The sequence below is a fragment of the Tyto alba genome, unplaced genomic scaffold (genome assembly GCF_018691265.1).
Source record: "Tyto alba isolate M040663 unplaced genomic scaffold, T.alba_DEE_v4.0 Super-Scaffold_6, whole genome shotgun sequence".
Lineage (NCBI taxonomy): Eukaryota > Metazoa > Chordata > Aves > Strigiformes > Tytonidae > Tyto > Tyto alba.
This window is the reverse complement of record NW_024881327.1, coordinates 49,612,601-49,640,584: the sequence shown is the minus strand read 5'-3', so window position 1 is coordinate 49,640,584 and position 27,984 is coordinate 49,612,601. Positions and strand designations below refer to the sequence as shown.

At 48.2% G+C, this 27,984-nt stretch overlaps 2 protein-coding genes across 4 annotated transcripts; one reads left to right on the top strand and one right to left on the bottom strand.

Annotated features, from left to right (window-relative positions):
* Positions 1 to 1,917: 1,917 nt before the first annotated feature.
* THNSL2 (threonine synthase like 2) lies at positions 1,918 to 10,740 on the bottom strand. Of its 3 annotated transcripts, XM_032987438.2 has the most exons (9): positions 10,411 to 10,740; positions 9,621 to 9,848; positions 8,718 to 8,912; positions 8,310 to 8,462; positions 7,435 to 7,665; positions 6,403 to 6,551; positions 3,576 to 3,701; positions 2,502 to 2,641; positions 1,918 to 2,379 (listed from the first exon to the last, which is right to left on the bottom strand). In XM_032987438.2, exons 2-9 carry the CDS (start codon positions 9,841 to 9,843, stop codon positions 2,151 to 2,153), a joined length of 1,446 nt encoding a protein of 481 aa, XP_032843329.2. In that variant the 5' UTR covers positions 9,844 to 9,848; positions 10,411 to 10,740; the 3' UTR covers positions 1,918 to 2,150. The 3 variants fall into 3 exon arrangements, with proteins under 3 accessions (XP_032843329.2, XP_009971512.3, XP_032843330.2); XM_009973210.3 differs by lacking the exon at positions 10,411 to 10,740 and having other exon boundaries at positions 9,621 to 10,063; XM_032987439.2 differs by lacking the exons at positions 3,576 to 3,701; positions 10,411 to 10,740 and having other exon boundaries at positions 9,621 to 10,063.
* An 11,130-nt stretch (positions 10,741 to 21,870) lies between these two features.
* On the top strand, positions 21,871 to 25,810 carry FABP1 (fatty acid binding protein 1). The gene is made up of 4 exons (XM_009966092.2): positions 21,871 to 21,973; positions 23,039 to 23,211; positions 25,061 to 25,153; positions 25,674 to 25,810. Exons 1-4 carry the CDS (start codon positions 21,907 to 21,909, stop codon positions 25,722 to 25,724), a joined length of 384 nt encoding a protein of 127 aa, XP_009964394.1. The 5' UTR covers positions 21,871 to 21,906; the 3' UTR covers positions 25,725 to 25,810.
* The last annotated feature ends 2,174 nt before the right edge of the window (positions 25,811 to 27,984 follow it).

Sequence of the window (27,984 nt, the reverse complement as noted above, 5' to 3'; positions counted from 1 at the left end):
TGCCACAGGTGGCCGTGCATTGCCCTCTGCGGGAGCGTGGCCGCCCTGCAAGATGAGCCTGTCTGTCCTCCCACTGCCTCTGTTCCAGGCATGAAACAGGCTTTTCCTGCTGGGCTTCTGCCCCAGAAATAGCAGAGAGAGTTTTCATAGTGTCTTGCCCAAAAAACATCTGGTTTGGACTGGGGGAGAAGCAGCACCCTCACCCCATAGGGTATCTTTAGTGATGGTTGAGAATTAAATCCCTTTTCACCCCGCTTGGGCATTGTCTGAAGCGAGGCTCAACACTTTACCCATCCTACTGCTTCAGGGCACTGGGCTGGGAGCGTGGGATGTATTCGCCATGCTTTCTGCTTGCAAAACACATCAGGGATTTGGCGGGCTGCAAGCCCAGTGCCCCTCATCCTGTCCTTCCCCCTGCTCCCCAGACAGGGGTCTGGGTCCATCCCCTCGCCCTCCCATCCCCGCCTCCTCCTCCAGTTCCAGCCAGCAAGCTGGATTTTCAACCTCCTACTTGGAGGCAGAGCTAGGTGCAATTTCAGGCCTCTCCCCCCTCACAGGGTGTCTTAAGCTATGATTAAGAACTAAATTACAACTGGGCAGCCATCCCTGGCTGAGAACCGCAAGATGTGGGGAGGCAGCTATTAAAGGCAGTGGAGTCCAACGAGTGCAACGCGCACATCAGCAAAAGCGGCAGCCGAACTCGGGGGTCAAATGGGATCAGGGGGGCTTCTCATCGGCACCACCAGTGGCTTGCTGCACCACCCCCCCGTGCAAAGCCATCCTTCGGGGCAAGGTTATTCCTGTGGGCAAAGCTGCATTGCTGCTTAAATAAGAGGTATTTTGCTGGCTGGTTTGGCTCAAAGAGGGATGAATGATGACCTTGTGAAGCATCAGATCTTTCCTGAACCTACTACTATCTCCCTCCCACCTGCTCAATCCATGCAACTAGTAGAGCCGTTAGCATTAAAAACATCCAGCATCCAAGTGCTGTGATTATATGCATCATTTTCCATGACGCTGTTTCCCTCATTCCTGTTAATTGGGATGAGGCAGCCTCGGCCCCCACCTCAGATGAGACGTGGGTCCCTCCCCTCCCGCAGGGTTTCGGTGGGATGGAAGGAGGCGGTGCAGGGCTGGTTGTGCCGGGGGGAGCCGAGGAAAAGGCTGCCCAGGTGCCAGCAAGGTGGCTTGCAGCCCAGGTAAAGCTTCCCACTCTTCCCGCACATTCTGCAACATCCCATGCTGTTTCACTTCACAGAATTTACTTTTACCCTGCTAAATGCCACTAAACCTTCAAATTAATCTTCCCATTACGGGACTTCCTTTGATGTCAAAGGGGGAATTTTTTTTGATGGCAAAGGGGGATTTTTTCCCCCTGGTGTAATTATTCCTACCTTTTTTCCCCCCTCTTTTTAGGCACAAGAGATTCCTGCCAGATGCATGACTTGTGGAGGCAGCTCCCACACAAGGTATTTATATATTTATATGTATATGATGGGAACGTGGTATTGAAAGACCTGAAGTTTCAGGCAGAAGATAAGGGGAATTTCCCATTTCCTATTTGTTTCAGTGGAAGTTGCCCAGGAAGAGTCTGCAACAGGACTAGGACCAAAAGCTGCAAGATATGGCACTGGAAAGTATCTCCTTAAGATAAACATGTCCAGGGAAAACATCTGCTATTTAACACTATCTCTGAGCAAGTTTAGATGCCTGGGAGTGATCCCTGGCACTGCTGAAATTACAGGGATGGTTAAAGCAGGTCCACTCCAGCCCTGCATGTGTTTCCCATTAAGCACCTCATGTGCTACTGGGATCTTTGGGCTGAACACCCCAGCTCAAGGCCAGAAATGTTGGATAATGCTCAGGAAGCTGGAGACTGTGGGTAGCGCTAAAGGAGCCTTCTGTAATAGCTAGTAGTGATGGAACAGGAGGGTTTATTCAGAGTTACTAGTTTACCAGAATTACTAGGAAAAAGGGGATACAGTTGCAGAGCTCTACTGAAAATGTTATGAAATAGTCTACACAATTTGACAGTGAAGTGTGCTCTTGCTTGCATGGAGAGCGTAGACTCCTCTCCGAGCGTAACACGGAGCTCTCCCAGGAATGGCAAATGAGCCCTGGGAGGCACTGGCCAGCCGTGCCCCGGGAGCTCAGGTCTGTGAGACTCCCTGCCCAGCGATCCCCCGCTGCTGTGCTGTGGCTTCGATCCTCTCCCGGAGCACCTGTGCCCAGTCCTGCCCCCGCGCCAGGGGAGTGGACCTGGTCTCCATCGTCATTAAGGCAGTGATTTCGGGGGGGAGCTGAGGAACCAGGCCAGCTCGGAGCAGGGCATCCTGAAATTTGGCTGCAGAGGCTGGAGCTAAGCAACACCGGGGCATGCTGAAAAGAAAGAAAAGCAAGAAAACTTCTGATGTAAGTGAGCCCTGAGCTGGAGATGTTGCAGGAGCAAAGGGAGGATAGATGCTCCAGTCCCCAGCGCTCCCAACCACAGCTCTCCTTACCCGTCCGGCTGCAAGTAGTGGTAGTGAGCAGCCACGGCGGAGTGGGGGCACAACAGGTAGCGGTTTTCCTCCCAGCAGCGCTGCATGGCTCGCATGATATCCTGGTCGGAGGCTGAGCACGAGCGTAGGGTCTCAGAAAGCTGGGGACAGGGGGGAAATTGGGAAGTTCACACGGGGCATCACCACCCCACACATTCCCAGCTGGGCTTGTGCCACTACCACTCAGCAAAGCAGTTTGAAATAGGGGGGATGGAGGACTGAAGGAAAAGGGGTCACTACTGTAACTGGGGGATGAGGCAGTGCTGGAAGTGGCCGCAGAACCAGGGTGCAAGTGAGGGGTTTCCATCCCCAGGTGCTGGAAGTGTGGGTGGAGAAGAGCTGAGACTCAGCTCCTCAGCTCTGCACTGCTCTTTACATTCACTGGGGGAGTTTCTGAGGGCTTGTAAAACCCACCTAAGTGTGATAATGCTTCTCTCTTTTAATAATGCAATTTTTTAGTATTTATTTTGCTGCTGTGCAATCAGGAGTGGACACCAGGCCAAGGATACTCAGTGGGGGACAGAGCGTGTTAGATGGGAAGAGGCAGGACTTTGCATCTGGCCCGAAGAGCCTCACACTTCAAACATTTGGTTTTCTCTCGTGTTTCTCTACGCTTTGTGTTTGTGCTCCCATTTGCTGCAACATCGATCCTTAATTGCAGCACTGAACCCAGCAGACCCACCCCCAAACGCCACACTCAATCCCCTGCACAACGCTCCCGTGCACAGCCAATGCTGGCACTGGAGTTGCTGAGGTCAGGGTGGTTTCATAGCCTACTTAAATAATTGTAGGAATTTTAAAATTAGTTTTGCAAAGAAGAAAGAGGTTTCTTTTAAAAAACATAACTAAAAAGGGCTTTTAAACATCTCTGTGCACATGCATTGATATAAAACTTCTGCTGTGGCCTCACATTTAAATTTTTGGTTGGAAACTCTTCACTATGATTTTTTTTTATTTTGAAAGTGAGTTGAAAACAACTGGTAGAGGTAAATCTACTTACACACACACAGACTGATGTGTGCACGAGGAACTGACCTTTCTGTGCAAATCCTCTGGCAGCTTAAGGCTTTTCGACACACTGAATCTCTCCATCAGCATTTTTGTCAAGCAGCTGTCGGAGCCCGAGAGCAGCCAGAGGATCCTCTCCATGTTGTAAGGCTCCTGGGATAATAAGACAATAGGTGAGCAGCGGAAATTTGAGCATCTGTCGTGGAGGGAGAGCACCTGTGTGGATTCTCTGGTGTCTAATTAAGGTTGAGGTCCTACTGCCATATTTTTCCTGGTGGAAGCTGGGGTGGGCTTTCTGCCTTCCCCCTGAATGCCTCCATCCTGAGACAAGCCTTTGGGAACACGATGTCTTTCAGATCTCTGACCTGCCAGAGCAGTCTGGCAGTGACCATCAGATTAAAAAAAAAACTAATGAAGGGACAACTGATACATCAACAGTGTGACCACATCTGTACAATCACCTTGAGGAACCCAGACTAATAACACATTATATATTTGAGAACCAGAAATATCCATCTGTTTACTCAGTGTTGCAGATGCTGCTGTGAGTCATCCAGCTCCCGTGTGACTTAATGAGACACCCAGCTCCTTGACCGATAATCTTTATGAACATATAAGGCACATATAGTGCCTGACTGGCCTGTATGCCTATGTAGCAATCAGTGTTGCAACACTGGAGCAAAATTCAGTGCAAGACCATGCAGGAGGGTCCCAAACGAATTTCACTGCTTACTCCCTCATTCCTGCATGCTGACAAGCACCAAGACATATTCATCTATGTGGTTTGGCCGAGACACCTTCTGGGGACAGACAGGACAAGGGACACTGACTACCAAGTCCTCAGCACATCTTGGTTCAGGTGCTGGTTTTGGATGAGATCTTTATACCTTTTAGCAGCTGACAGTGCCTGTGACCTATTGGCCCTCCATCCTGTCCTACCTTGGAGAGTCATCAGGACTTACTCAGCCTTTCGTGCCCTTATCTGGGTGGCTTATGGCCCCAGTCCTGTTCTTCATCTTCCCACGATCGCCTCCCAGAGCCTCCAGCCTGTAATCTTCAGTCTAGTCTGGGTGTAGCCTGCCCTTTGGTTTAAGCTGTCTCCTATTTTAGGCTGTCCTCTGCTTCCCAACCTGGCTGTCCTGAGAAGCTACGTGTCAGTGTGACCAGACTTCAGTGACGTGCTACTGACACCCCTTCTCCTGACCTTCCTTCTGCTGCTCCCACATCCAGACCTTCCCCTTCACCCTCCCTTCATACTGGCTTTATGGTTTCCACTACAGATCACTACTTTGACACTCATAAGTCAAACAGGGCCAGTACACTGGTGCAAGCATTGCCCTCACCATTTAAGTTATTACCCAGCTCTCTGGTCTGGTTTTGTCCCATGGCACTAGAGTTGTCCAAGAGAACATTGGGACCCAGTTTGGAGGACAGGTCATTCTGGGGACTGTTCCCAAGGGAAGTTTTGGCACGTGGACATGAGCTGCGTGGTGATTCCTGACCTCAGGGCCCAAGAACACCCCCTGGTTTTCTTTAGGTACTTCAAAGACATGGCGTCTGCTGTGATTCTCCTGGGATTGCTCCTTACAAGGCCCTCTACCCTAGACTTTCTGTTCCACCTTCAACTTTTCAGTTAGTATCTAACTGGAAAGTTTTCTGTCCTTTAGCTTAGTCTGCAGAAAAGGCAAACTAAAGAGGTTGTGCATTGTCCATCCTTGAAGGTTTCCAACACCCGACTGGACAAAGACCTGAGCAACCTGGTCTGACCTCAGAGCTGACCCTGCTTTGAGCAGGTCCCAGCTAGAGACCTTCTAATTTCCCCTCCAGCATGAATGATCTGTTGATCTATGGAAATATTTGCATGGATGCTTCAGATATGAGCTGAACGTTGACATCCTAGGTAGTCATGGAGAGGGATGTGCAGAGGGATACACCCATCCAGTTCCTTGGGAATCTCTGGACATCACCTCAGCTGGCTACCTTCCTTCATGATCCTGAAGTCTGGCATGTGCTTAGGTACCTCATCAGACCAGTGTTACTGAAGACACATGGGCCAAGCGAGGACCCCAACTACCCTTTGAGCTCTGAGGAGCCCCACAAATTCATGTCTTAGGTGGAAAGTCAAGCTGCAGACCTGGTGATAGGGACATAATGACTTACTGACTGCAAAGTATGCCTCTTCAGGTTCCCAGGTCCTCCCAGAGTGTTTGAACAGGTTTTGGAAAATCCAGGTAGCTGAAGGCCACATTGATACAACAGCGTTTCACACTTTGGTCACTTGTTTGGAAGCAGATCGAATCCCCGTGGATCACAGGGTAGGTATGAAATAGGAGTTATTTGCTTCCAGGTGTTTTGTTTCTGTACCTCCATGACTTTTCATTTCTGAGGACTTTTCCTGCTTGCTGAGACTTGTTTTGCTCTGAGCAAGTTGCAGATGGCCATAGATGAGGCATTTCTTCTGGTCTTCCCTACCTTCTTCCTGGTCTTTTCTCTTGCTCTTGGTAGAGCCTTTCAGAAACATCACCAAAGCCCTTGAGGCATGATGGGATTTATAATTTTCTAAGTGCTACATTTTGAGAAAACATCCCTCTCTTGCTGATGAAACCAAAGGAACCCAGCATTTAACAATGAAGATCACAAAGCCAAGCCCTGAAAAGTGAGGAAGAAGGTGTTTGATCTATCTCAGCTCAGCAGTCTGCAGCATAAATGCTCAGTACGAGTCACACTTCTCAATGCATTGCTGAGAGGCATTGCCAGTGGCAGAATTATGCTTTCAAAAACCAGGCAGAATGGAGTACAAGGGGAGAAAAAAATGTATTCGGTATTTTCCCATTTTTGTCAACTCATTACATACCTGAATATCCATGGCTGATGCTAATGTAGCCTTCACGTTCTCTGACAGTGAGAAATCTCCATGTTGAACAGTCCTGTGAATAATGTCATTGCTGTTAACCACAGCAACAAGTTGAATTGGGAGACCCATTTTCTGGGCAATACAGCCAGCTAGGAAAAAAAAAAAAAAAAGTGAAAAAAATACATGCATGCTTGATGAAGAAACATTCAACGGAGATTTAGCAAAGAAGTCATTGTACAAATTGATTGAGTGTACAGTTCAGAAACAGACACGAATGACATTCCCTAATGGACTCTGAGATATCTGTCTCTAACATTTTGGTAGAGTACCAGGTTATAAAATCCAGGGATGCAATGCTTCACCTGCCATTGAACACTGACCCTTGGGCATCTCTACATTTGAAGATGGATGGGCAGGGGCCGAGGCCGAGAGGTCAGGCAGCTGCTGTTCAAGCAAGAGAGATGAAGCCTTTGGGTTCTTGTAACTTATTCATGCTGCCTCAGATGGGCAGCCTGGAAGTGCAGCAAATGTAGTTGAGTGCATCGAATCCTTTATTGCTTTCATAAAACAGTTCTACATCTATTTTGGGATTCAGGCAATCAAGGACTCACATTTAGAAGGCCAGATTATGCAATTAAGAATGGTTCTCCTGACTTTTCAATACCATGCAAACCAGAATAGGACCAGACAGGACTCCACACCTCTGTTAAAGTCTCACTTAGGAAATCAGAGCCACAGTATTTTCCCTCTTTTCTGGATCAAATACACAGTGTCCTCTCCTAATGTGCCCATCCCCAAATAGCTACAGTCATCATCAAAGGGTGGTTTGGGATTTTCTGCACCTTGAAAATCATCAGTGACACCTGAATGAGTAATAACCATACATGAGTAATAAAATATAAGTGGTTCTGAAGAAATCCTACCAGAGAGTGGGTGTTTTAATAAATAGCAATACCCAGTATCTGCAAAGTGCTTTTAGTCCATAGGTCACTCTCTCTCTTTCTTATCTAACCTATCTTTTTTTCCCTTCACCTGTGATATTTCCTCCTCCTCCTGTTGGCACAACAATTTCCACCACTGGCAACGGGGTGGTATCCAGGGACGGGGCACACTGAAAGTAAGCATAGAAGTGGTGAGCAATCTGCACCATAATCCTAGACCAATTGATCGAATTCAAGCTCATCAGATTGTATTTTCTGGCAAAATCGACATCAACGAACAGTTCCTTGATCGGCTCATCGATTTCATCGCTGTTCCCATGAGCTGCCAAAAGGAGAAAGGAAAGATTAGATCTGCCAGCATCAGTGCATTAGGCACGAGGTATTTTTGCTCAGAAATAGGGTCAGGCTCAAGCCCTGGCGTTTGCTGTGGTCAGGGATGTCCTGAGTTGCCTGTCTGCCTCAGGGGCTGTACGAGGCAGGAGTTGAGTATCACTGTGTGGATGCCAGGTGATTTCTGCAGACATTGCACTCTGGGCTCTTGCTTATACCAAGTATATACATTGCCAAGGTGAGACCTGGCTGAGCAGTAGAGTCCACGGGACAGCTCAAGCACCCAATGGTGATTCCTAACCATGGAGATGGCACAGCGGAAGAGGATGGACCACCCATGAAGGTGAGGGGGGATCTCAATCCTTTTAGTGCCAAAAAATTATGCTGAATTCAGTGTAGTTAAACACCAGCCACCTGCATGGAGGCAACTCTGATCTGTGGCCATGAGAAAAGGAAGTCTTGAACCACTTGGTCATCAAACTGAAGACATCAGCTACAGGCTCCTGTTAGCCAGTGACCATGATGGCAGTGACCTGTCTGGCTGCAGCTGCCAAAGCAGCAGCTCCCTGAGACTTTTAGGGTCATGGTTTTGACACAGCAGGGCCGTAAAGTGGACAGTCCAACAGCAATGCTAACCAGTAAAGACGTGCACGTTGTCTTCAATGACGGTGGTCATCTGAAGTTCCTGTATCTGGGTGCAGAACCCCTTGGGCAGCAGAACAAAGATATCCATGTTCTTCTGTCCTCTTACGCTCTCGATAGCTGAGCTTCCCGTATCTCCTGACGTCCCTTTTTCAAAGTGAGGGAGAACCAAGAAAAACAAAAATGATGCATCAGTCGAACCTGCATCACTGCACTTTAAGAAAAAAATGCAGAAATGCTCCATGAGAAGTTTTTGGCTAGAACAGCCACCCTGGGCATTGCCCAGAGATCACCCACGAGGCAGTATCACCCCAGGGCAAGTACGGGGAGGGCTATGGGATGATGGCTCTCAGGGTAAAGATCTGCCCAGAAATTTTAGCCCCCCCAAAAAGGCATACTCACCCACCAGAATATTGACGTGCTTCTGCTTTTTCTCCAAGAAATACTGTAAAAACTGCCCCGTGCAGGATAAAGACAGATCCTTAAATGCGTATGTAACCCCGTGCCAGAGCTCCAAAACATTCAGTCCATCTTTCAGCCTGGACAGATGGACAACGTCCTTGTGTCTGAACCTGCTGAAGGCCCTGTCAATCAGGTCTAGAGGGAAAATGGTTAAAGGGACTGTTAGATTGGGTATAGGAGTATTTTTCTGACCCATGGCTTCCTGAATCTGTGCTCCTCATGCTCCTGGGAAGCTTTCTGCACAACCAAAGATTCAGTTTGTGGAGAGGTAACAGATATCCAACAAGTTATTCTTAGTTACTAGGAGTAAACCAGCCCATCTTTGTTGTGTCTGATGGCTCTATGGCAGGTAACCCCAGCGGACACCCCACACAATCAGAGCAAACCGTGTTAAAATATAAAATACAGGAGACCCAAATTTTATCATAACACGCTGTTGAGACAGAGGTTGTAGCTGCCCTCTGGTGGAAGTGATAGCTGTTAAATGTTAAAAACATTAAAAATCAGATCTCAATGAGAGCGTGGAGCAGCAGAAAGGCCTGGAGGGAGGGCAGGTCTGGAGCCCAGCAGAGCAGTGGGGTACCCCAGCAGCAAACAGGGCCATCACTATCGCAGTCACCAGAATCCCTATTTGCACACAGGAGACATCTTTTCCAAAAGGTGACAAGTCCCAGCAAAGTGACAGAGGAGAACAGGGTACAGAAAGGAGCAGGCAGTGGTGCAGCAGGCTCCGTCCTCTGGGGTCTGTGAAGAGGATGGGGCGAAGGCAGGCAGATGCACCTGAACACCCCAAAATCCTCATGCACACCCTTGCCAGAAGGTTCCCGTGCGGGTAGGTCTCACCGTTGAGCGTGTTCCTCGGGAGCAGCTCGGCCGTGATGAAGAGGGAGCACAGCTCCTTCACCAGCTCTGGGTAGGAGAGGCAGCTCCACCTTCGCAGGGTGTCCCCATCCAACGAGGGGATGTGTTGGGGCATGAAGAGGCCCCCATCGGGTGCGTAGCCGGAGAAGATGGCTCCCTCAAAGTCGACGGCCCCCATGCCTCCCCGCGTGCTGACATACTCCATGGGTGCTGGGGAGGCACCAGAATCACTACCAGGACCCCAGAGCATCCCCCCCACTGGGAACAGCCCCGCATCCCAAGCTGACCAACCCCAAAAACTTCCCATGTGGACAGACAGAAATCCTCAGGGAAGAAACCACCTCCTCCCCCCAAAACTGTGGGGGGCTGGAGCAGCCGGGGCTGGCAGAGGGCACGCAGCATTTTGCAGGTGGTGGAAACGTTGCCTGGGGTTGGCACTGAGGTGGCTGGAGCCTCCTTGTCCTGCTGTCCCTGTGCCCTTCCCACCCTGCCCCGGAGACACTTCCCGGCCTGAGCAAAAGCCCTGACCGCGCAGAAGTCACTGCGCAAGCACGTCATGTCCCCTACAGGCTATTTGTAAAAGCTGGAGTTTTAAAATTTAAATAAATAAATAAATAAATAAATAAATAAATAAATAAATATATAAGGAAATAACTATAGTTCTATAGTTTTAGAGCAGGTTGATTTTGTTCAAAGGGGTTAAATGAAGGACAGGATTTAACTCAGTGTAGGAAGGGCTGCGCTAAATCCTCTGGATTCACGCAAATCTTACCGAGCAGCCGCCGGCGCTGCTGGGAGAGGCCCCTTCTCACTCTGATCCCGTGAACCCCCACCGCCGTTCCCACCTCAGGCACTTGGGCCAACGGTGCAGCCCCTCGGCACGGCACGACACGGCACGACACGACACGACACGACACAGCCACGGGCTGCCTGACCCCACGCAGAGGCAGGGAAGCAGCCAAGGAACTCGCCGCCGCCACCACTTGTAACCCGGCCACCCTTTGCACTTGTGCTCACGGAAATCTGCTCCCCGTCGCAACCTGTGGATGCTCCCCTCGCCGCGGCACAGCCGGCAGAGATGGATGTCCTGGGCCAAGCCCGGGAACGGGAAAATGCAGGAAAGATGGAGCCAATCTGCTTCCTGGTGGTGACGGACATCGGGGCAAGGGGCAGCAGGCATGAGCTGCAGCTGGGGAGGAATCTAGTTAAATATTAGGATGTAGCTTTTAACCATGAGGGTGACCAAGTACACGGCATGGAGGGCTTGTTGTATCCAGTATAACCCCAGAAATACTCAAAATTCAACTCCAGAAGTACTGAGCTATCTGATTTAACCGTGAGGTTGGATTTAAATTTGAGATTGACCCTGTTTAAAGCAGGGTTTGGGTCAGAAACCTCCAGAGGTCCCTTCCAATTAAAATCAGTCTGTAATTCAGCTGTGCGGAGCCCAGTGTTCAGCCTGCAAAGCTGGGACATCATAACAGCCCCATCCCACTGATGGGGAAACTGAGGCACGGGAAAGAAAGGGGATGTGTGCAGGGCTGTGCAAAAAAACTCAGTTCTCCTTTGCGGGGAAGGGCCATGCATCTCCTTTCCTACTTTTTAGTTTAACAATAAGTGTATTTTGAAGGGTGAGGTCAGCACAGGACTGATGGCTGCACGGACCCGGGGTGCAGCGCAGCGTGTGCTGCTGGAGCACGTGCAGGGACTTCAGCCCAGGCAGGCAAGGTGCAGAGGTATAAAGGATGGCTGATAACAGCCAGCCGTGAGTCAGGAAGCCCACGTCTGCAGTAAGGGACACATCACCTGCCAAAGCTTCAGAGTCCGACCCAACACACATTGCCTCTCTAACTCTGGTGAGTAACTGGAGTCATGAGGAAAGTCACCAGCAGAGAGGGGTCCAGTCCTTGACCTGAGCACTGATGTGGAAATGGGTTTTTCTGCACCCAGCATCCAAAAAGGGATGGTTCTGCAAGCTCCTTAGCTAGAGGCAGAAGCTAAATTTTAGGCTCTGGGCAAAGTTCCCTGTGATGGTGTTGCTCAAGGTCGAACAGGGCAGCTGTAGCAGAGCAGGAAGCAAACAGCAGTTTTTTAATAATATATCTGAGCTTACCCAGCAGGCCAGAGCACTGTTAATAATCTCCATTGTCTGACCACCTCTAGGAAATCAGCTAGAAAGGGAGCTATTTATCTATAGTTATAAAAATTATATCACCCAACCAGTCCGCATCTCCCCACTGTAGGCAGATCTCTGTGCTCAACATTTCTCATTACATTGCAAAAAGATGAAGCCTGAGCCACCCAAATCTGCTGTGGCCCCAGGGTCCTCCCTGTAGCTGCAGCCACCATGTCCTCATAGCACGTTGGCTTGTAGTGGGGTGCTGACCCTGTAACGGGGGTCCATCCCCATCCCAGATGTGCATCCAGGTCCTTTCACAAAACGCTGGAAAAAACAGGCAGCAGGGCTGAACCTTGCTCTTCAGGAATGGTTCAGGTTTAAATCGATGGTTTGACCTCCCCAGGGCCATCCCTGGAGTCACCGAAAGCCTCCAGCGTCACCTGGTCAGCTGAAGCAAGTAGCCAATGTCCCCAAAACAGAGCCTTACATCCCCATCATGATCCTGTGGTAGCTGACACAAAAAACTTCAGGTAGCATCTCCAGACAAAACTATGAAATACTAACAATAACGAAAATACTAAAAGCTGCGGGATACATGATTTGTCTCCTCTACTCTAGCCTCTCCCCTTTGCCACGACGGAGTGCTGAGGGGAATTCAGGATTGTCCTTCCTTGCAGCAGTCTCTACCCACACAGGTGCAGAGCACACTCTGAGCCCAGCTCAAATTTAGGCTAGAATAACAAAAGGGTCAAACGCCTAGGGAAAGCTACATAACCTGGTAGTTTTTATTACCAATGTAATAATTTAATATCACCAATGTGTGTCTGATCATCTCCACAAGGGTCACCCAGCACACCCTGATGGGACCTCACCTACTCCCACCACCACAGGATTTCATGCCTCTGGTCTGAGCATTTACTTACCATATGTGTAATTCTTTTAATGTGTGCATTAGCTGTGTGCAATGACTTCAATAATTCATCCAATCTTTTTTTTTTTTTTTTTTTTTTTTTTTTTTCCAAGTGAAGAGCTTACAGTGAGATTGATCCCTTTAGCACTACATCCCTCCAGAGTGCATGCAGGAGCCCTGCAAAAAAAAATGGGTTATACTAGCATACCTACTGCTCTGCATTGGCAGACAGAAATAGCATCAGGGCTGTTGCCACAGCTTTATCTTTGCCCTAGGGCTATCAGCGCTGATAGCCCTCGCTAATGAGGTCATCGGTTAATGCTGGGATGGCAGGGACCGATTATGTGGCAGCTACAGGTAAACGCAGAACCCAGGGAAAGGTCCTGGGAGCACACACTGGAGTGACAGTGGCATTTATTGGGAGGGCTTTTCACATTCTTGTCCCTGAAATTTCCATGCATTCATGTTTAGAGTGCTATTTCTTTAATATTATTTTGAATTTTAAAAGAAAGGAGGAGAAGATGGTGTCCGTGCTGCTGCATGCCAGCCCGTTGGGCTCATCCACTGCAGCAACAAATGAAGAGCTGACAAATGTAATAGCCTTCAATCAACCTGGTCTTACTCCATATTCCTGCTGGGATTTGCACTTCCACTTCGGAGCTTGTCTGTTCCTGAGCAGTTCATGCTCTTTGGACTCCCATGTCAGAAACCAACTGTATTTGCAAACCCCAGCTAAGGCTATTGTGAGACTTTTCCAACTTTTTTTTCATACTGCATCAGTTATCCCCCCTCCAGTCGGATTTCCCTCAGCCTCTCCATCAACCAAAGGCATCCCAAAGCATGGCGAGGACCATGAAAGCAGAAGGGCGCATAGCTCCCTCGTAGTCCTGCACAAGTCCCCCCAAAATTTCATGTCTCACCCCAGAGCGTTGCGGTACCCGGAGGCAAGAACTCTCCGCTTCGCGTTTGCCGATCAGCTTTCTCTCCTCTCCCTCGGTGTGTGCCAAAGCCCAAAGCAAGGCATTGGCTTTGGGTCGCCTTTCCACAGCCCCAGCAGAGCATCCCCCGGCCTGGGGACCGGAGGCCACGGCCACCGCTGAATCCCGGTGTCACTAGATGGCGACAATGCCTCGCATCCACGGAGGACAGGCACAAAACTCCCTCGGGGGGAGCCTTGCCCTGCCTGCACCCAGCCTTTCCCCGCCTTCGAACACTTCCCTTCACCTCTCGGTTCACGGGTGCCCAGGCATCCCGCCGGGATTCCAGGCAACAGCCAGGAAACATCCCTCCAGAGCCCCGTTTTGGAGCCGAGGAAGAGGAGGCACAGGCAGTGTCCTGCGGCGGGAGGTCAGGCTACGCAGCTGGGTCGCCGGAGCCAGCGCAAGAGCTCGTTGAGGTGGGAGGGAGGTTCTTCGTGTTCACCTCATTTTCTGTCCAAGATCCATCCTGGGGTTTTATCACCCCCCCTTTCAGAAGGGTCCCTCCTCTCCTGGGGGTTTCTGGAGCCTACCCACAGGGTAGAAAGGGGCACGTGGAAAGACTTCAACTTGCAATCAGGACCAGAACGCTCCAAGTTTGTTAAAAAAGCATCACGTAAGCCTGAGCAGCACAAAAATCTCCCTGTATCTCCCAGCCCCACCTCTGCCCACTACCTGACTGGTGTCTGAAAACCAGATACAAATGAAAGCTTTCAGACCTATAAGTGACCCAAGAAATGCCAGGCAGGTCCAGTAAGGACGATAAGGATGTTTGAGGTTTTTCAATCCCATTTACTACCCTGTACAGAGTACGTTTCAGTGGGAAGCATGTAATGTTGTCTGAGAAAAAATGCTTAAGCTTGTTGCTGGGGGTTGTTTTGCACGTCCCTTGCCCTCTTACACACAGAAGTATGAACTTTCACAGAAAAAAAAACAGGCATATTCCAGGTAAATACTTTGAGGTTTTGGCCAAAAATCAAACTATTACAATTCTGCCTTTCTCAGAGACAGACTCACATGTTGATGAGATTCAGAGATCCATAGCAGAAAAGGGGCTAGGGAAGTTTACAGAGAGTGTCTACAAATGCACAGGCAAACATACACCTAGAGTCATTTGTTTGAGCCTCATGTCAAGGAGATATAAGGCAGAGATGTACAATTGTAAATTAATTAAGGTGCACAAAGCTGCCCCTTTGTTACAGTGAACGTGGCTCTTTTCCTGTCTTTCTAAATCTGATATAAATTGTCAGTATCTCAGCTGATATGAGGTAGGACTTTCATGTGGGACATCACCTCTTTTAACCTACAAAACTTTTTCCCTTCCACATCTGGTGATTTTGCAGGGCAAGGAGCTGCCAGCACATCAGCCCTTTCCCCACAGCTGGGTGCAACACTCTTTCCTCACCATTAAGTGTTTCACAACAAGCTCAAGGACGTCTGTGTTGTGGCTTGGGTCTTGTAGACCAAAGTGCAGAACCCATTTGTAAAGGCAGAGCAGAAAAGGAGCTCGAAGATGGGGGATGGGACTGTGCAGTGCTGGCTTCCTCAGTGGGATGTTGAAGACACTATTACCTGGAGAAGGTTGCACACTCTGGTCCTACTATGCTGAAGTTTATATTAAACCCCAGGGTCAAATTTTATCTCAAAACCTGCAGTCACATAGAATATGGGCTCTATGACCATCCTCTAGGGACTCAACAGGGAAGATGCTGTGGAGGCTGAGCAGTTACAGCACTTGTGGTTTATCAGCTTCTCCAGGTGACTTTGGGAAAGTCAGTCTCTGTGTGTTCCATTATATGCAAAATGGGGATATCTGTGCTCAGGGAAGTGCTTGGACTATAGCAAACATGGCAGCAGCACCAAGCAGGACATGTACAGTGGCAATCCTGGACTTTGTCCAGAGCTCTGGCCTTGCTGGCAGTTTGGTTTTTTCCCATGGAGCATCTCCCTGGCCATGAACCTGGTGAAAACTCAGGTGCTAACAGACTCCATGCAACCTCTCTGCCCTCCTTGCAGCAGTGTCCTGCCTCAGTACTAAGTCTCTGGTTGGTGCATCGGCCTTGTGTCATTTCCCTAGCCAAGAGGCACCATCTACTAGGGAAGGTCTTGGGGGATTTTGTTTGGACTTTCCTTTATTTTAAATCTAAACTGTGGCTATATATCTGGCTCAGGCAGAGATGGGAACAGTAGTCTTTGGCACAGCACATCTGCATGTTCACTCTGGAGCAGTGAAGATACCAGGGTGATGATCACCCTGGAGCATGAAGCTCGGCTAGATATCTTGGGTTGGACACCAAGTCAACTGCTTTGACAGTGATATTATATTAATGAAAAGCCATTTCAGGAAACGGGACATTCGTATAGTACATGTGTGTGGTGAGATGGGCTGCACATCAGGACCCATGTGCAGACAGCAGGACATGCAGACACACAGACTCCTCCTCATGCCTGTATGGTCCTGAGAAGCTCTCCTTGACTAATTAGCTGCAACCCACTGTGAATAGTCATTAAGTGATCTGCTGTGCTTGATGAACGAGGTTCAAAGAGAACACGGGTCAGCTAGAGATGTGCGCACAGGCCCACAGACACAGCCAGGTGTCCCTCTGGGATTGGAGTTCATCTGACCACCTGTAAGCACTTGGAGGAGGCTGCTGCTCTTTGCATCCCAACATGTAAGTCTCCTCTTGGTCAGACAAAAGTTTACTTACCCCCACTGTGTCTCAAGGGTTCTTCATGTGCCTGGATCAGATGGAGACGTGCACCGTAGACATGTGGTGGGGTGAAATGAAACACATTTGCATTGGTTAAATGTTCACTGTTTCTGCTTTGGGGGACTCTTTCAGACCTTTCTCACTCAAGAAAGTTAACTGCTAATGGCTCCATTTTTTCCCCAACATGTTCTTTCCCTGCCCTGGCACCAACTAGCTCCATAAGCAATGGGCACCATTTTGAGTCCTTGTCCTGTGACTCCATAAACTGGGCAGTGGGATGGAGGACAGCCTCATCGCACCAAAGGCCAAGCTGCAAAGGACAACACCTGCCCTCTGAGGGTGTGAGCAAGGGTCCATGTGTCCAGAGAGAGGTAAAAGCACTACACTACAGATGTTTGAGGCAAGAGAGTGGGAGGCAAGTGGCACAGACAGTATCTTTATTCCTGCTATAAGTCAAGACCCCAATAGCAAAGGGCAGCTCTTCTGTAAGCTCTGCTCCCCAGGTGATTGTTGGCAGGCAAAGCTAAGGCAGTGATAGGTCCAATGTGATCAGTGAAACCACTACTGTGCCCATGGAGAAGCAATACTGAGCCTTTGCTCCCTTTGGGACCTTTGTGAAGAGGTGACAAGGGCTGAGGGCTGTCCTTCACTGCATTTTGGCATTACTGGAAAGCTTTATCAAGCAGCAGCGCTTTGTACAAGCTGCCGCTTTCGGCTGTCTTATCAAGGCTCTGATAATGGCATATCTAATCTAAACCAATATGAACTGGCGCTTGCATGTCTACAGTTTGGAAGTTACTGCTTAGAGGCAGTCAGCCTCCAGGAGACCTCCATGGCTGTTTTAAAAAGAGAAAAACCTGGGAAAGATGCCATATTTCATCTCAGTGCTATCTTGGTAATGCAGCACAATGAAATCTTGGTGGAAATCAAGAGAGACAGAGAGTTCACAGCAGCACCAGCATCTTTTCCCATCCCATCCAGCCTTTTGAAGTAATGCACACGTGTGGCTTGCTGAAGAAACCTTTGTTCCTCAAGGTTAAAAATAATCAGACCAAAGATGTGAAAACTCGGCAGCAGACCAGGTTCCCAGGTACAACCACAGCAGAAATAGGGATGACCCACCTGGGGATCTGTGATTGGCAACCTTGTGACTAAGCCCTTCAAAAAATGGTTGGGGCTTTTGGGGTGTCCAACTGGACCTGAATTAGATAAATCTATGACTGAATCAGTAAAAGCCCTGGCTTGTAGCCTTTTACATTTGGGATAAGAAAATCCTAGCATAGAGCCCAGTCCCAGTTTCCCAAAACACCGAGGTGAAATCAAAGGCTTCACAAAGTCTGGGGAGTCACTCATGGGATAAATAAGGAAAGCAAGAGAAATAGAGGCAACGTGCACGAAGACGTTCCCAGACCTCCACAGGGCTGCCAGGTACCCTGTCCCGGGCTACAGTAAAGTGTCTCTCCCCACACAGTGCTCTAACTGTAAAGTTCTTTTTGTAGTTCAGAACTTAAGAGTTTTTGTTCAAACTGGAGGAGGCAGAGAAGTATTTTTGCTGCAGGATCCCTGAGACTGTTCCCCACCATAACATCCAAATTGTCAGGAAGCAGTGCACATGGGAGGGTGGTTTCCCAGTGCCCTGGCAGACACTGGGTGGAGGTGGGAGCCATAACCAGGAATCCCAGGGAAGGGGTAAAGAAAGGTGATAACAGCCTGCAACTTCTCCACGGGCAGCTACAGAGATGATGGGGCCAAACTCTTCTTGATTATGGCAGATGTTGTAACATGAGGCACTGGCCACAAATGGCACTTTGGGAGGTTTGGGTTGAGCACCTCTTCAAGAGGTGAGTGGTGCAACCCCAGGATGGGAACCCAGAGAGGCAGAGGAGGTGGTTTTTGAAATTTGACTAAAGCCATGACTGAGCTGATCTGGTGTTGGTGATGTTCTTGCTTTGAGCAGGAGGTTGAACCAGAGATCATCAGAGGTACCTCCCAATGGGCATTTCTCTGATTCATCACCTTGGGACACAGAGCCTTCAGATACCTCCACATCTAGGAGGGACCTGAGAAGTTTTGCATGTCCATATCTTTGATTCAGGTGCAAAAAGCAGAAATGAGACACTTGTGTCCTTTTTTCTGACAAACTTCTAAGATACTATGCTTTATTTTCAAAGCAACTTAAATACAAAAGTACCTGATGACTTTCCACAAGATGTAGCTTCCTCAGTAATTTTTGACAATGATCCATGTCTTTTTTCTTTCTATAAACCAGGTCCAGGCTTTAGGGTATGGATTTAGTTTTAAACAAATGGTCAGCTGACTCGGACTTGTGTTAATGCAAATCAGGTGCATTTTCATGGCCTTGGTAAGTTAAAGTGATGTCATGTTTTAAAAGATCATGTATTCTAGTGGAGAGATGGACAAGTATTCTGAACTTTGCTATTGAGATTAAGTTTATCTCACCTGCTGTTTGCTCAGCAGACCTGGGGCTAGATAATAATTACCCTGGCCAAATTTCATTCAGTAAGGGTGTCTTCCTTTTTTATAAGAACTTCTGCATTTCTTTACTAGGGGAAATAAAAGAACATGAGTCCAACAGACAGCTGGTTGCATTTCCAAACTTGCCAGCAGTAATCCATAGTCCACGTTTATCCAACACACTGAATCTGGGAGCATAGATATGTTATATCTATGCACTATAAATAGAAGAGAAGAGGATACCTGAAAAAAAGAAACAAACACTTGGGTCCCAAATGGGTTGAATTCTGTCATGAGTTGTTCATTTCTGCCAATTACTCGAACATTTTCTGCCTAATTACGAAGAGAGTCTTGAAAAATTATATTCCCCTTCTAACATTTGATGGGCAACACCCAGAATTTAGGAGCCTGGCCTGCCCAGGGAGAGATATCACCCAATTTCTGGTGGTTTTCTAAGCGGTTTAGCTGCCCAGATTGGGCAAGATAACCATTTAAAAGTTTGTGGGACAAAATCTGGTGGGTTTTTCTGAATGCTGTTTTAGGCTCAGGTCTCATTATCTTGGTGGTTGTACCTCCTTTGAAGCTGGATGGGTCTCCCAGGGAGGATGTGGGTCTGGGAAGTCTGTGGTGGCTGAGATTTCAGGCTTCCTTGGGGGATGGGGAAAATAAGATGCTTCTTCAAGCACCTAAGAGTGGATTCATCTTAGATAAAATGCCCTAGACAAGTAGGCTTCTTTTGGAGAGGCTGGAGGGGTATAGGCAGCCCTGGGACAGTACTCATGGTGTGTTTCTCCTATTTCTCTCCTTCGGCTTATCTTGACATCAACTCAGAGGTACTCATTGCACTGGATGTGGCTGAAATTACTTGAGAAAGGTCTCTCCCTACTGATTTAGCAGCTATCCCTTCTCCCTAGCCTGCACATGGAAATGGGTGACAACTTGGCAGCCCCCTTTGGCAGTGTGATGTGGTCAGACAAGGCCAGTCTGGGAACGCATCTCACTAGAAAATTAATGAAAACCACAACTCCAGGCTGCTCTGCTTGATGATGCTGGGGGGGAAATGAGCCACACAGAGCTGGAGCTTTTCTGTGGTGATCACCCCACAGTGCTTCGGGAGCGATGGGCTCTGAAATTAGTCAGATCAAAAAAATATTCAGGTGTTCTTTCAAGACTGAATCTCTCTCCATGTCATGCAAAGAGAGGGGACGCAAATTGCCCAGAGGATCAGCCAGAGGTCCAGAGCACAAATGCATGGGAAGCACATGTGTGCTTCCAGGTGGCCCATGGCTGGAGGACATTGCCTGGTGGGAGGCAGGGAGCTGTCAGCTCTGGCTGCTGCCAGGACCTGGCCGGAGAGGTCAGTCACCACTGTCCCCATGAAGAAGACACTGAAAAGGGACATATGGCAGTGCAGGCCCAAATGACCCCGAGGTATTCACCCAGGGTAGGGGAAAAAATGAAATGCAGTTCCTAAAGTGACATCATTCCTGTTGGGAAGCAGGGGATAAAAGGGAAAATAGCTGAAAAGCTGTTTGGAGAAATTTCTGAATCAACCCACCCCACCATGAGTGCTCTCTGAACCTGCCTGGCCTCCTCTGTGGTGCAGAGGGGGGATGTCCCCCTACGGACGCCTCCCCCCAGACAACTTCACCCACTGCCAGCCCCACCAGTAGAGGCTTTCCCTCTCCTGCCTCGTCAGGCACACACTGCCTGTACTAATTAACCAGAAACTGGGGCTCAGTCTAGCCCAGGCAGCGCCACTGTGCACCACTGCAGCGCAGAGAGCGGAGGCGGGCAGCAGCCCTGCACTCAGCGTGCGGGAGCAGGATGGGCGGCTGCAGAGGGCTCTGGCAGCATCTCCAAATTGTAAGGAGGCAGGGTTTTTTCACCTTTATCCATTGTTTCACTTTTTAAAAGGCCAAAGATGTTATAAGAAGGCAGAACGGAAGAACTGCAAGGAGGAGAAGGCATGTGAGTGAAAAGGGGGAAATTCCCTGAGCTGGTGACTTTGGGAGGGAGAAGGAATTCACTGGGTCAAAGGATGAGATGGAAGCAAGAAGCTGAGCCCGGGAGTCCAGACCCAGAGGATGGATGCCCAGATGCCGTGCAGCAACCCGGGACAGTCAGCCAAGAGGACAGCACTGGGAGAGGAGCCCAGTCCTGAGTCCTGATTTGGAGGGAGGAATTGGAGGCTGCCACTGGACTTACTTCTGATGCAACACCTGGGAGAGATGCAGCTCCGAGGGCCAGGATGCTCCTTCAGTACGCAAGTGACTGTGGCTGCTCTGGGGAAAGAAGAGGAAAGGGAGTTTTAGCAGTGGCTCCTGGCAATAGCCTTAGTAGATCACTAATGGCACTGGTTCATCTCTCTACACAAAACCCCTTTCTGGGAGGCAAGGCCATAGTGATGGAGTCTGAATTAAACTGCAATCTTCAGGATGGTCCAGTTAAAACCCAGGATTTTATTTTGAGTCATATATTTTTCCGTAGGGGATAATGATGATTTTGCAAGTACTGCTGCATCTGGGTTACACCAAACCCCACCATTACAGAGGTTTGCAAGGCATCTGAAGGAGTGAGCAAGTTAGTCCCTGCCAGCACGCAGCCACTACTCTTCATGCCAGTGCTAAAGACCCAGAGTGCACACATCAGTGAGCAGAAACCCCACCAGTGTCAGCTCCAGGGGACACCATAATCTTTCATCACTTTCTCCTCTTCCAGATGTGCACTTCCAGACTGCAACCTGATTAGGTGATTTGGCTCGTTCCTCTGATAATTAATATCATTGTACAATTATTTTTTTATCAGTCGTTTATGGATGCCACGTTGCTACCTCCATAAAATGGGTTTATGGGATTTTCCCTGCCCCCACATTGTACATTGAGGTCGGTAAAATATAGAGCAGTTTATCACTGACCATTGCCCGGTTGTATGTTAATGTTTGAACATGGCTGTAAAAGAATTACATCATCTTACCTCTGACCAACTTTTAAGGCTAAAAGACCTTATAAAACCAAGCTCTGCTTACCATCAAGGCACCTTCTCTTGTGTTGGGAGCACAGAGAGCTTTTCCATCATGAGTTTCACTGGAAAGTACGAACTCCAGTCCCAGGAAAATTTTGAGCCTTTTATGAAAGCCCTTGGTAAGTGCCTGCATGTGCTATGTGCTGCTTTGCCTCTGCAGACCACACTGATGTTTGGGAGTCCAACTGTGCTAATATGCTGATGATACAGATGGAAAACATCTCTCAGATTTCCTATTTCTGTCTGTCATCTTGCAATTGTTGGGTTTCTTAAAATGCATGTACATGGAGCTGTGATCTCAAAATAGAAGAGAAATCATCTCTCTGGCTGGTGGCTGGAGGTCAGGACATGCTGGGTGAAATTTTATGGCTTTCAGGAAAACGATCCCAGCAGGCTCTGCAGCCATGGGCCAGCATGGCAGAGTGCTGGACACACGTGATAAACCTGTGGGACTTTGGTGGCTTAAGGCAACTGTAGATCTTCTCCAACAGGCTATGAAATTTTGAGGATGAGCAGGACATCACTCAGCCCACCACACTGCTGCTAGGCAATGTTACAAAGCCCCCAGTTCCTCCATTCACCAGAAAAATAGTCGGGGTTGTTTAAATGTTTAATGATGAATGTGGCTAGCTAGATTTCCACCAGTGTCTGCGCCAGGAAACACGCTCCTGCAGCGATTCGGGAGGCTTTGCACTACTTCTGTACAGTTATGTGCTGGAGGGGCTCTACTTGTCAGATCAGCTTCAGGCTTTGGGAGAAGACTTTAGTGAGCTGGTTCTGAGGGACCCTGAATCTCATAAAAAACATTTCTTTCCCTCATTCTGCTTCAATTTATTCAATTTTATCTGCTTGCCTCTCAATGAAGGAAAGAAAACAGGATTTTTTTCTTTCTGTCTGATGCTTAGCCAGGGAGGTAGCTATTCTGCTCCCAGCCAGGTTGGTGAGACAAAAGAGATGTCTAGTGCCCACACAAACCCCAGGATGACAGTATTTGTTATTCTCCTCCCCAGCAGACTTACGGCCATGTGGCCCTTGGGGAGCCAATCATCATTTCAAGGTTTTTCCATATTGGAATAGAAATCATCCCAGCTGTGGATCCCCAAATCCCTTCACATTCATTCGGCAGCAGAAATCTGCTCACCGATGGCTCCAAGGTCCACCTAACATCTCTTGTTCCTGAGCAGGGCTTCCCGATGACCAGATCCAGAAGGGCAAGGACATCAAGAGTGTCTCAGAAATCGTGCAGGATGGGAAAAAGTTCAAGGTTACCGTGACCACTGGCTCCAAAGTGCTGCACAATGAGTTCACCATTGGGGAGGAGTGCGAGATGGAGATGTTGACAGGAGAGAAAGTCAAGGTGAGTGATCAGCTCCTCCTCTCCCAGGGCTGTGGGGGATCAGGGACATTAAAATTCTTTTCCAGCCATTCCCTCTGCACTTGAGCAAAGGAAATGACCAGACCATGGGTGTTAAAGCTGGCACAGGGAAAAGACCTGGGTAATTCCCCAGTCTGGTTCTATCTCTCACAGTTTGCATGCATGCTTTAATGTAATGGGAAGGGGCTAATTGCTGAGAGTAAGTCTTCAGATGTGACATCCACTGCCCTGCTCCCTGCAGGACCTCAACAATTCTCTTAGGGACACATTTCCAAATACTACAGCCATTTCTGAGCCACCTTCCTGAGAAAATCAGAGCCCAAGACTGAAGTTCCTGTCTCCCCTCTTCGCTTTTACAAAACAAGCTCCCCAACCAGCACTTTTTCAGATGAAGTCTTGCATTTCTAAAGATATTTTAATAGCCAATTTGGAAACCACTGGAAGCTAATGTTTTAATAGCCCATTTGGAAAAGGAAGATAGAGACGCTTTGGCAATTTTTTCTGACAGTATAAGGTCTGAAAGATTTGAGGTGGAAAAGTGTTGACTTTCTGTCATGTTGCAACACAAAACATACCCCCACCTTTGTTTCGTTGACTTAAAGGTAGTGAAGGAAAGTCAGATAATGAATTATAAACCAATAAACCTCTCCTTTGAAGTTCCAGCAGCTCTTAGATTCTCTTCTAGCCCTTTCCACTGATTCTGTTTACACTGGGTGAGATGATTTGGCAAGGTGAAGATTTATCACCCTTGAAATCGGGTCAGCTCCCATTCCCAGACGTTAGTTTCCAGTGGTTCATAAAATGTCAAGGTAGCACCGCCAGCAAATATTGCCTCTCACCTCTGTCTTGGGAGAAAATGATATTGCAGGAACTTTTGAAAGCAGGGGGGATGATGACCCAAAAAAAGGCCCCAGTGAATTGGGCTCTGAGAGCCATACTGGCTGTATCATGATTTCCAACATCACTGAAGTCCCTTGAGCATAAACTAGAGGGAAGTGGCTATTAGAAGAGTTTTACCACCTGTAAATCAGCAACTCAAGAGAAGATGAACATGTCTTATAGCTAGACAGAGAGATGAACAGAAATGTTTTTTGCTGGGTTATTTATTTGAATAATTTCAATGATCAGTGACAGCTGCCCTAGGGGTGCTGGTGCTGTTCATAGCCTTTTTAGATGTGCAGTTCCTGGCAGGGCAGAGACTCGGCAGAGGTGCCTGTCCCTCTGAGAGCTTTCCAACCATGACTGAGTTTCTGAAAGCTCCTTAAATAGTTTCCCACCTTGTCTGAGACTCTCCCCAGCCCCATGCTGTTGCCCAGCTCGCCACCACCCCACCCCAAAGGAGGTTACTGCAGCAATGTGCAATAGGTGGGTGGTGGAGAGGAGATGATATGGCATGCCCTCCTCTTGGTCTGGGTGCTGCAGAGGAGTTGTCCCAAGGAGCATCAGAGCTGCACGGAGACACCATCACTGGCAAGGTGAAGAGCCTTCCTGATGTGTTGGTGTGATGCTAAGGGATGCCAAGGATCCCTGCCCTGACATCTAACAGTGTGGGAGCCATGAGTGAGTCTCAATTTGTAAGGGAGAGAGGTAGATATGGCAGCAAAATCACATCCTTGTAGAGGCCTTGTAGAGAACTCTTGTTGTGCTGTAGTCACCACCAGCACAACCTCCTCTTCTCCTTCCAGGAAAACCAAAATCACCAGTGGAACAGCTTGCTCCACAAAGCTTACAGAGGGGATGGTGGCAATTCAGTACAGAAGGGGAAGGGCAAAATGCAGGGTTTGAGATGGTCTCCAGCAATAACATTAATGCCTCTGTCTCCTCCTACCAGGCTATTGTTCAGATGGAGGGTAACAACAGACTGGTCGCAAACCTGAAAGGGCTGAAATCTGTCACCGAACTCAACGGAGACACCATCACCAATGTAAGTGCAGAAGAGAAGGGCAATGGCTGGAGTAATGGTGCATAGAGCTGCCTTCAGGAGTCTGGCCCTAGAAAGCTTACAGAGATGCTGGGGACCTTAGGGATGTGCTGCAGATGAGCACGTTTGCACTCAGGCTCTGCATACAAAGTTGATCAGTTGGCCAAGCAGTGAAAACAGTTTTTCATTATAGGCCAATCTAAAAAGCACTCTTTGAGACCCCAGTAGGCATTGCTGATCAAAGTTCCATGTAATGAGGGCATGGTCTCACCCATTCAGAGGTATAGTTATGTGTCTGGGCCTGGTACTTTTAAAAAAGAGAGGTGCAGCAGACTGATCCCAGTTTCCAGATCATCTTTACCAGCTTTGGGGTATTCATGAAGAAACCCAAAGATTTAATAATTCAGTTCATAGGAGATAGTCTGGGGACTAGTCTTGTTTTGATTTGCAAGACCAGATCTTTTCCAAGTAGAGTTTGGAGCCAAGCACCATGAAAACATAACAGTCACCATTTGTTTTTCAGACGCTGACCATGGGAGACCTCACCTACAAGAGAATCAGCAAGAGAATCTAGAAACCCTGCACATATCAATCATTTTACTGTGTAAAATGTGTCTATTAAAGTAAAATTTGTATTAAAGGCCTCTTCGTTACCATCAACCTCTTCACTGTTGCTATAAAGAGATGCAAGCCTCTCAAAGTCATGCAAGCCCTGGTAGAAATGGGGCAACAGGCTGAGCCAAGGCTGTGCTGATGTCAGCGAATGGAGCCAGGCTGGGGCGCAGGCTCAGAACCACTGAGTGACCCTCTGAGATGTGCTCCATGGGGACGGGTGCCAGCATCCTGCTGGGGATGTCCTGGTGGGTTGTGCACCCACGGTTGCCCTGGCTGAGTGGGTGGAGGACCACTGGGCAAGGAAAGGGCTCTGTTCACATTCCTTACAAACATGGCCAAGTGACCACGAGGTGACAGGCAGGACCGAAGGATGGGGTGGTTTAGGTGGGCTTGAGGAGATGTCAGTGATCCTGCCTGGAAAGCTGCCTTGGGGAAGCGACGAGGAGGGGGTCAGTTCAGATGTCCCAACCACCATCTTCATCCTCACACTTCTGCAACAGGATCCAGCTCTACAGGCTCTGGCCACTCCATCCCCATCCCTTCCCACCAGCAAGAGGTCCCCAGACAGTTTTCAGAGGTCCAATGTGTGTTTTGCCCCAAATTGCGCCTGATAAATTGGGTTGAACTGGAATGGAACACTTCTTCCAGGGTGAAATACAGGCTTTTTTTTTCTCCTGGCAGGAGACGGGCAATGGTTGTTCACAGTGTAGACACAGAAGGAGCACCAAAGTCATCTCCCATGCTCTTGCTTGGCACTGCAGGCTGGATGTAGATCTGCTTTTCTGATGCGCACAGGAGAAGAAACTCTTCTTAGCTGCCTTTTCCAAGCCCTGTGCTTGGGTGATGATGGAATCATCACGGGGAAATGGGTATATGGCTGGTGTGATATACCTAGCTGGAATGATGTTCTTACAACTGCTCAAAGCTGATCGGGATGCTAGGAAAACACCACAAGTGCTTCCCCATCTCCCACAACCCCAACACGTGCCACTAAAAGACCAATTTATCCACACGTGCATCTCTCCCATGACTCCTTTCTCCTCAGGGAAGGTTTTCGTGTTACAGGTTGACATTGATCCTCATGCTGGGAACTGAACCAAAATAGATTGTCACACAGGGCATAAGATGGGCAAATGGAAGGACTTAGCTCAACAGCACCTAAAAAGAAGATGTTGATCTCCAGTGAACTCATCTAAGATATAAAAAAAATCTGAAAAATCACTGAGAAATGTCAAAGAGGAAAAGCCCTGGTTTTGTTTTCTTGCTATTCTGCTGAGGAACAAGTAGGGGAGTCTTGAACAAACCATCTCTTCTCATCTCTTGGCTGCCGCTGAAGGTCTGGAGCAAACCAGTTGGATTTTGCGGTAGGTGGGCAGACAGCAAGGACCCTTTTTTATCTAGAAATCCAACCATTGCCTTTAGACTTTTCCTTGGTTCTGTTGGCTGCCCACTGGCAGCTGGTTCATGGACTATCCCTTTTTTGCTCAGTGCAAAATTGAATTAAGCACCTATCTAAGCTGAAAGGCAGGTGCTGAAAGGCATCAGAGCCCCCAGCTCACCCTGAAGGTGAGCAAAGGTGGATCCCCCTCCCTGGAAACCACTTTTTCAGCTAGAGCAATCCACACAGCCAGTGTACCACAGCAGTGCAACTGGCTTCTGGCACAGACTCATCTCATGTCCATCTGCTGTCACCACTGCAAGCATTTTCTGATTTTTAACTAAGGAGACTAATTTACCCTAATTAATTTATTCTGATGTATGAATTCCACTTAGTCTTGCTTGCAAAGTACCTACAGTTTGATATTGCACCTGTGTCAGCTGCAGAATCATTTTTCAGCAGTTTTTTTATCAGAAAAACACCACTTTACACAAAACACCATCTGTGGGTCTTAGTTTGCACTCAGTGCCCACAGGCATACATGACACTTTTTGGAACCAGCTTCTCACTTCTACCATCCCTTGATCAACCACCCGTGGACATCATTGGAAAGAAATTCTGTCATCACAAGGAAGTGATAGGAAAAACAAACAAACAAACAAACAAACCACAAAAGAAAACCAAACCAAAACAAAACAAAACACATTTGGGAAATAATCAAATTAAAATTTAACCATGGACTTCAGGATCAGGACTTGTGTAGAGAGAAACAGGTTTCCAATAAGGATGTAAATAATTTTATAAATGTTTTTTTTGCTTTGATTTTTAATACTAGTGGTAG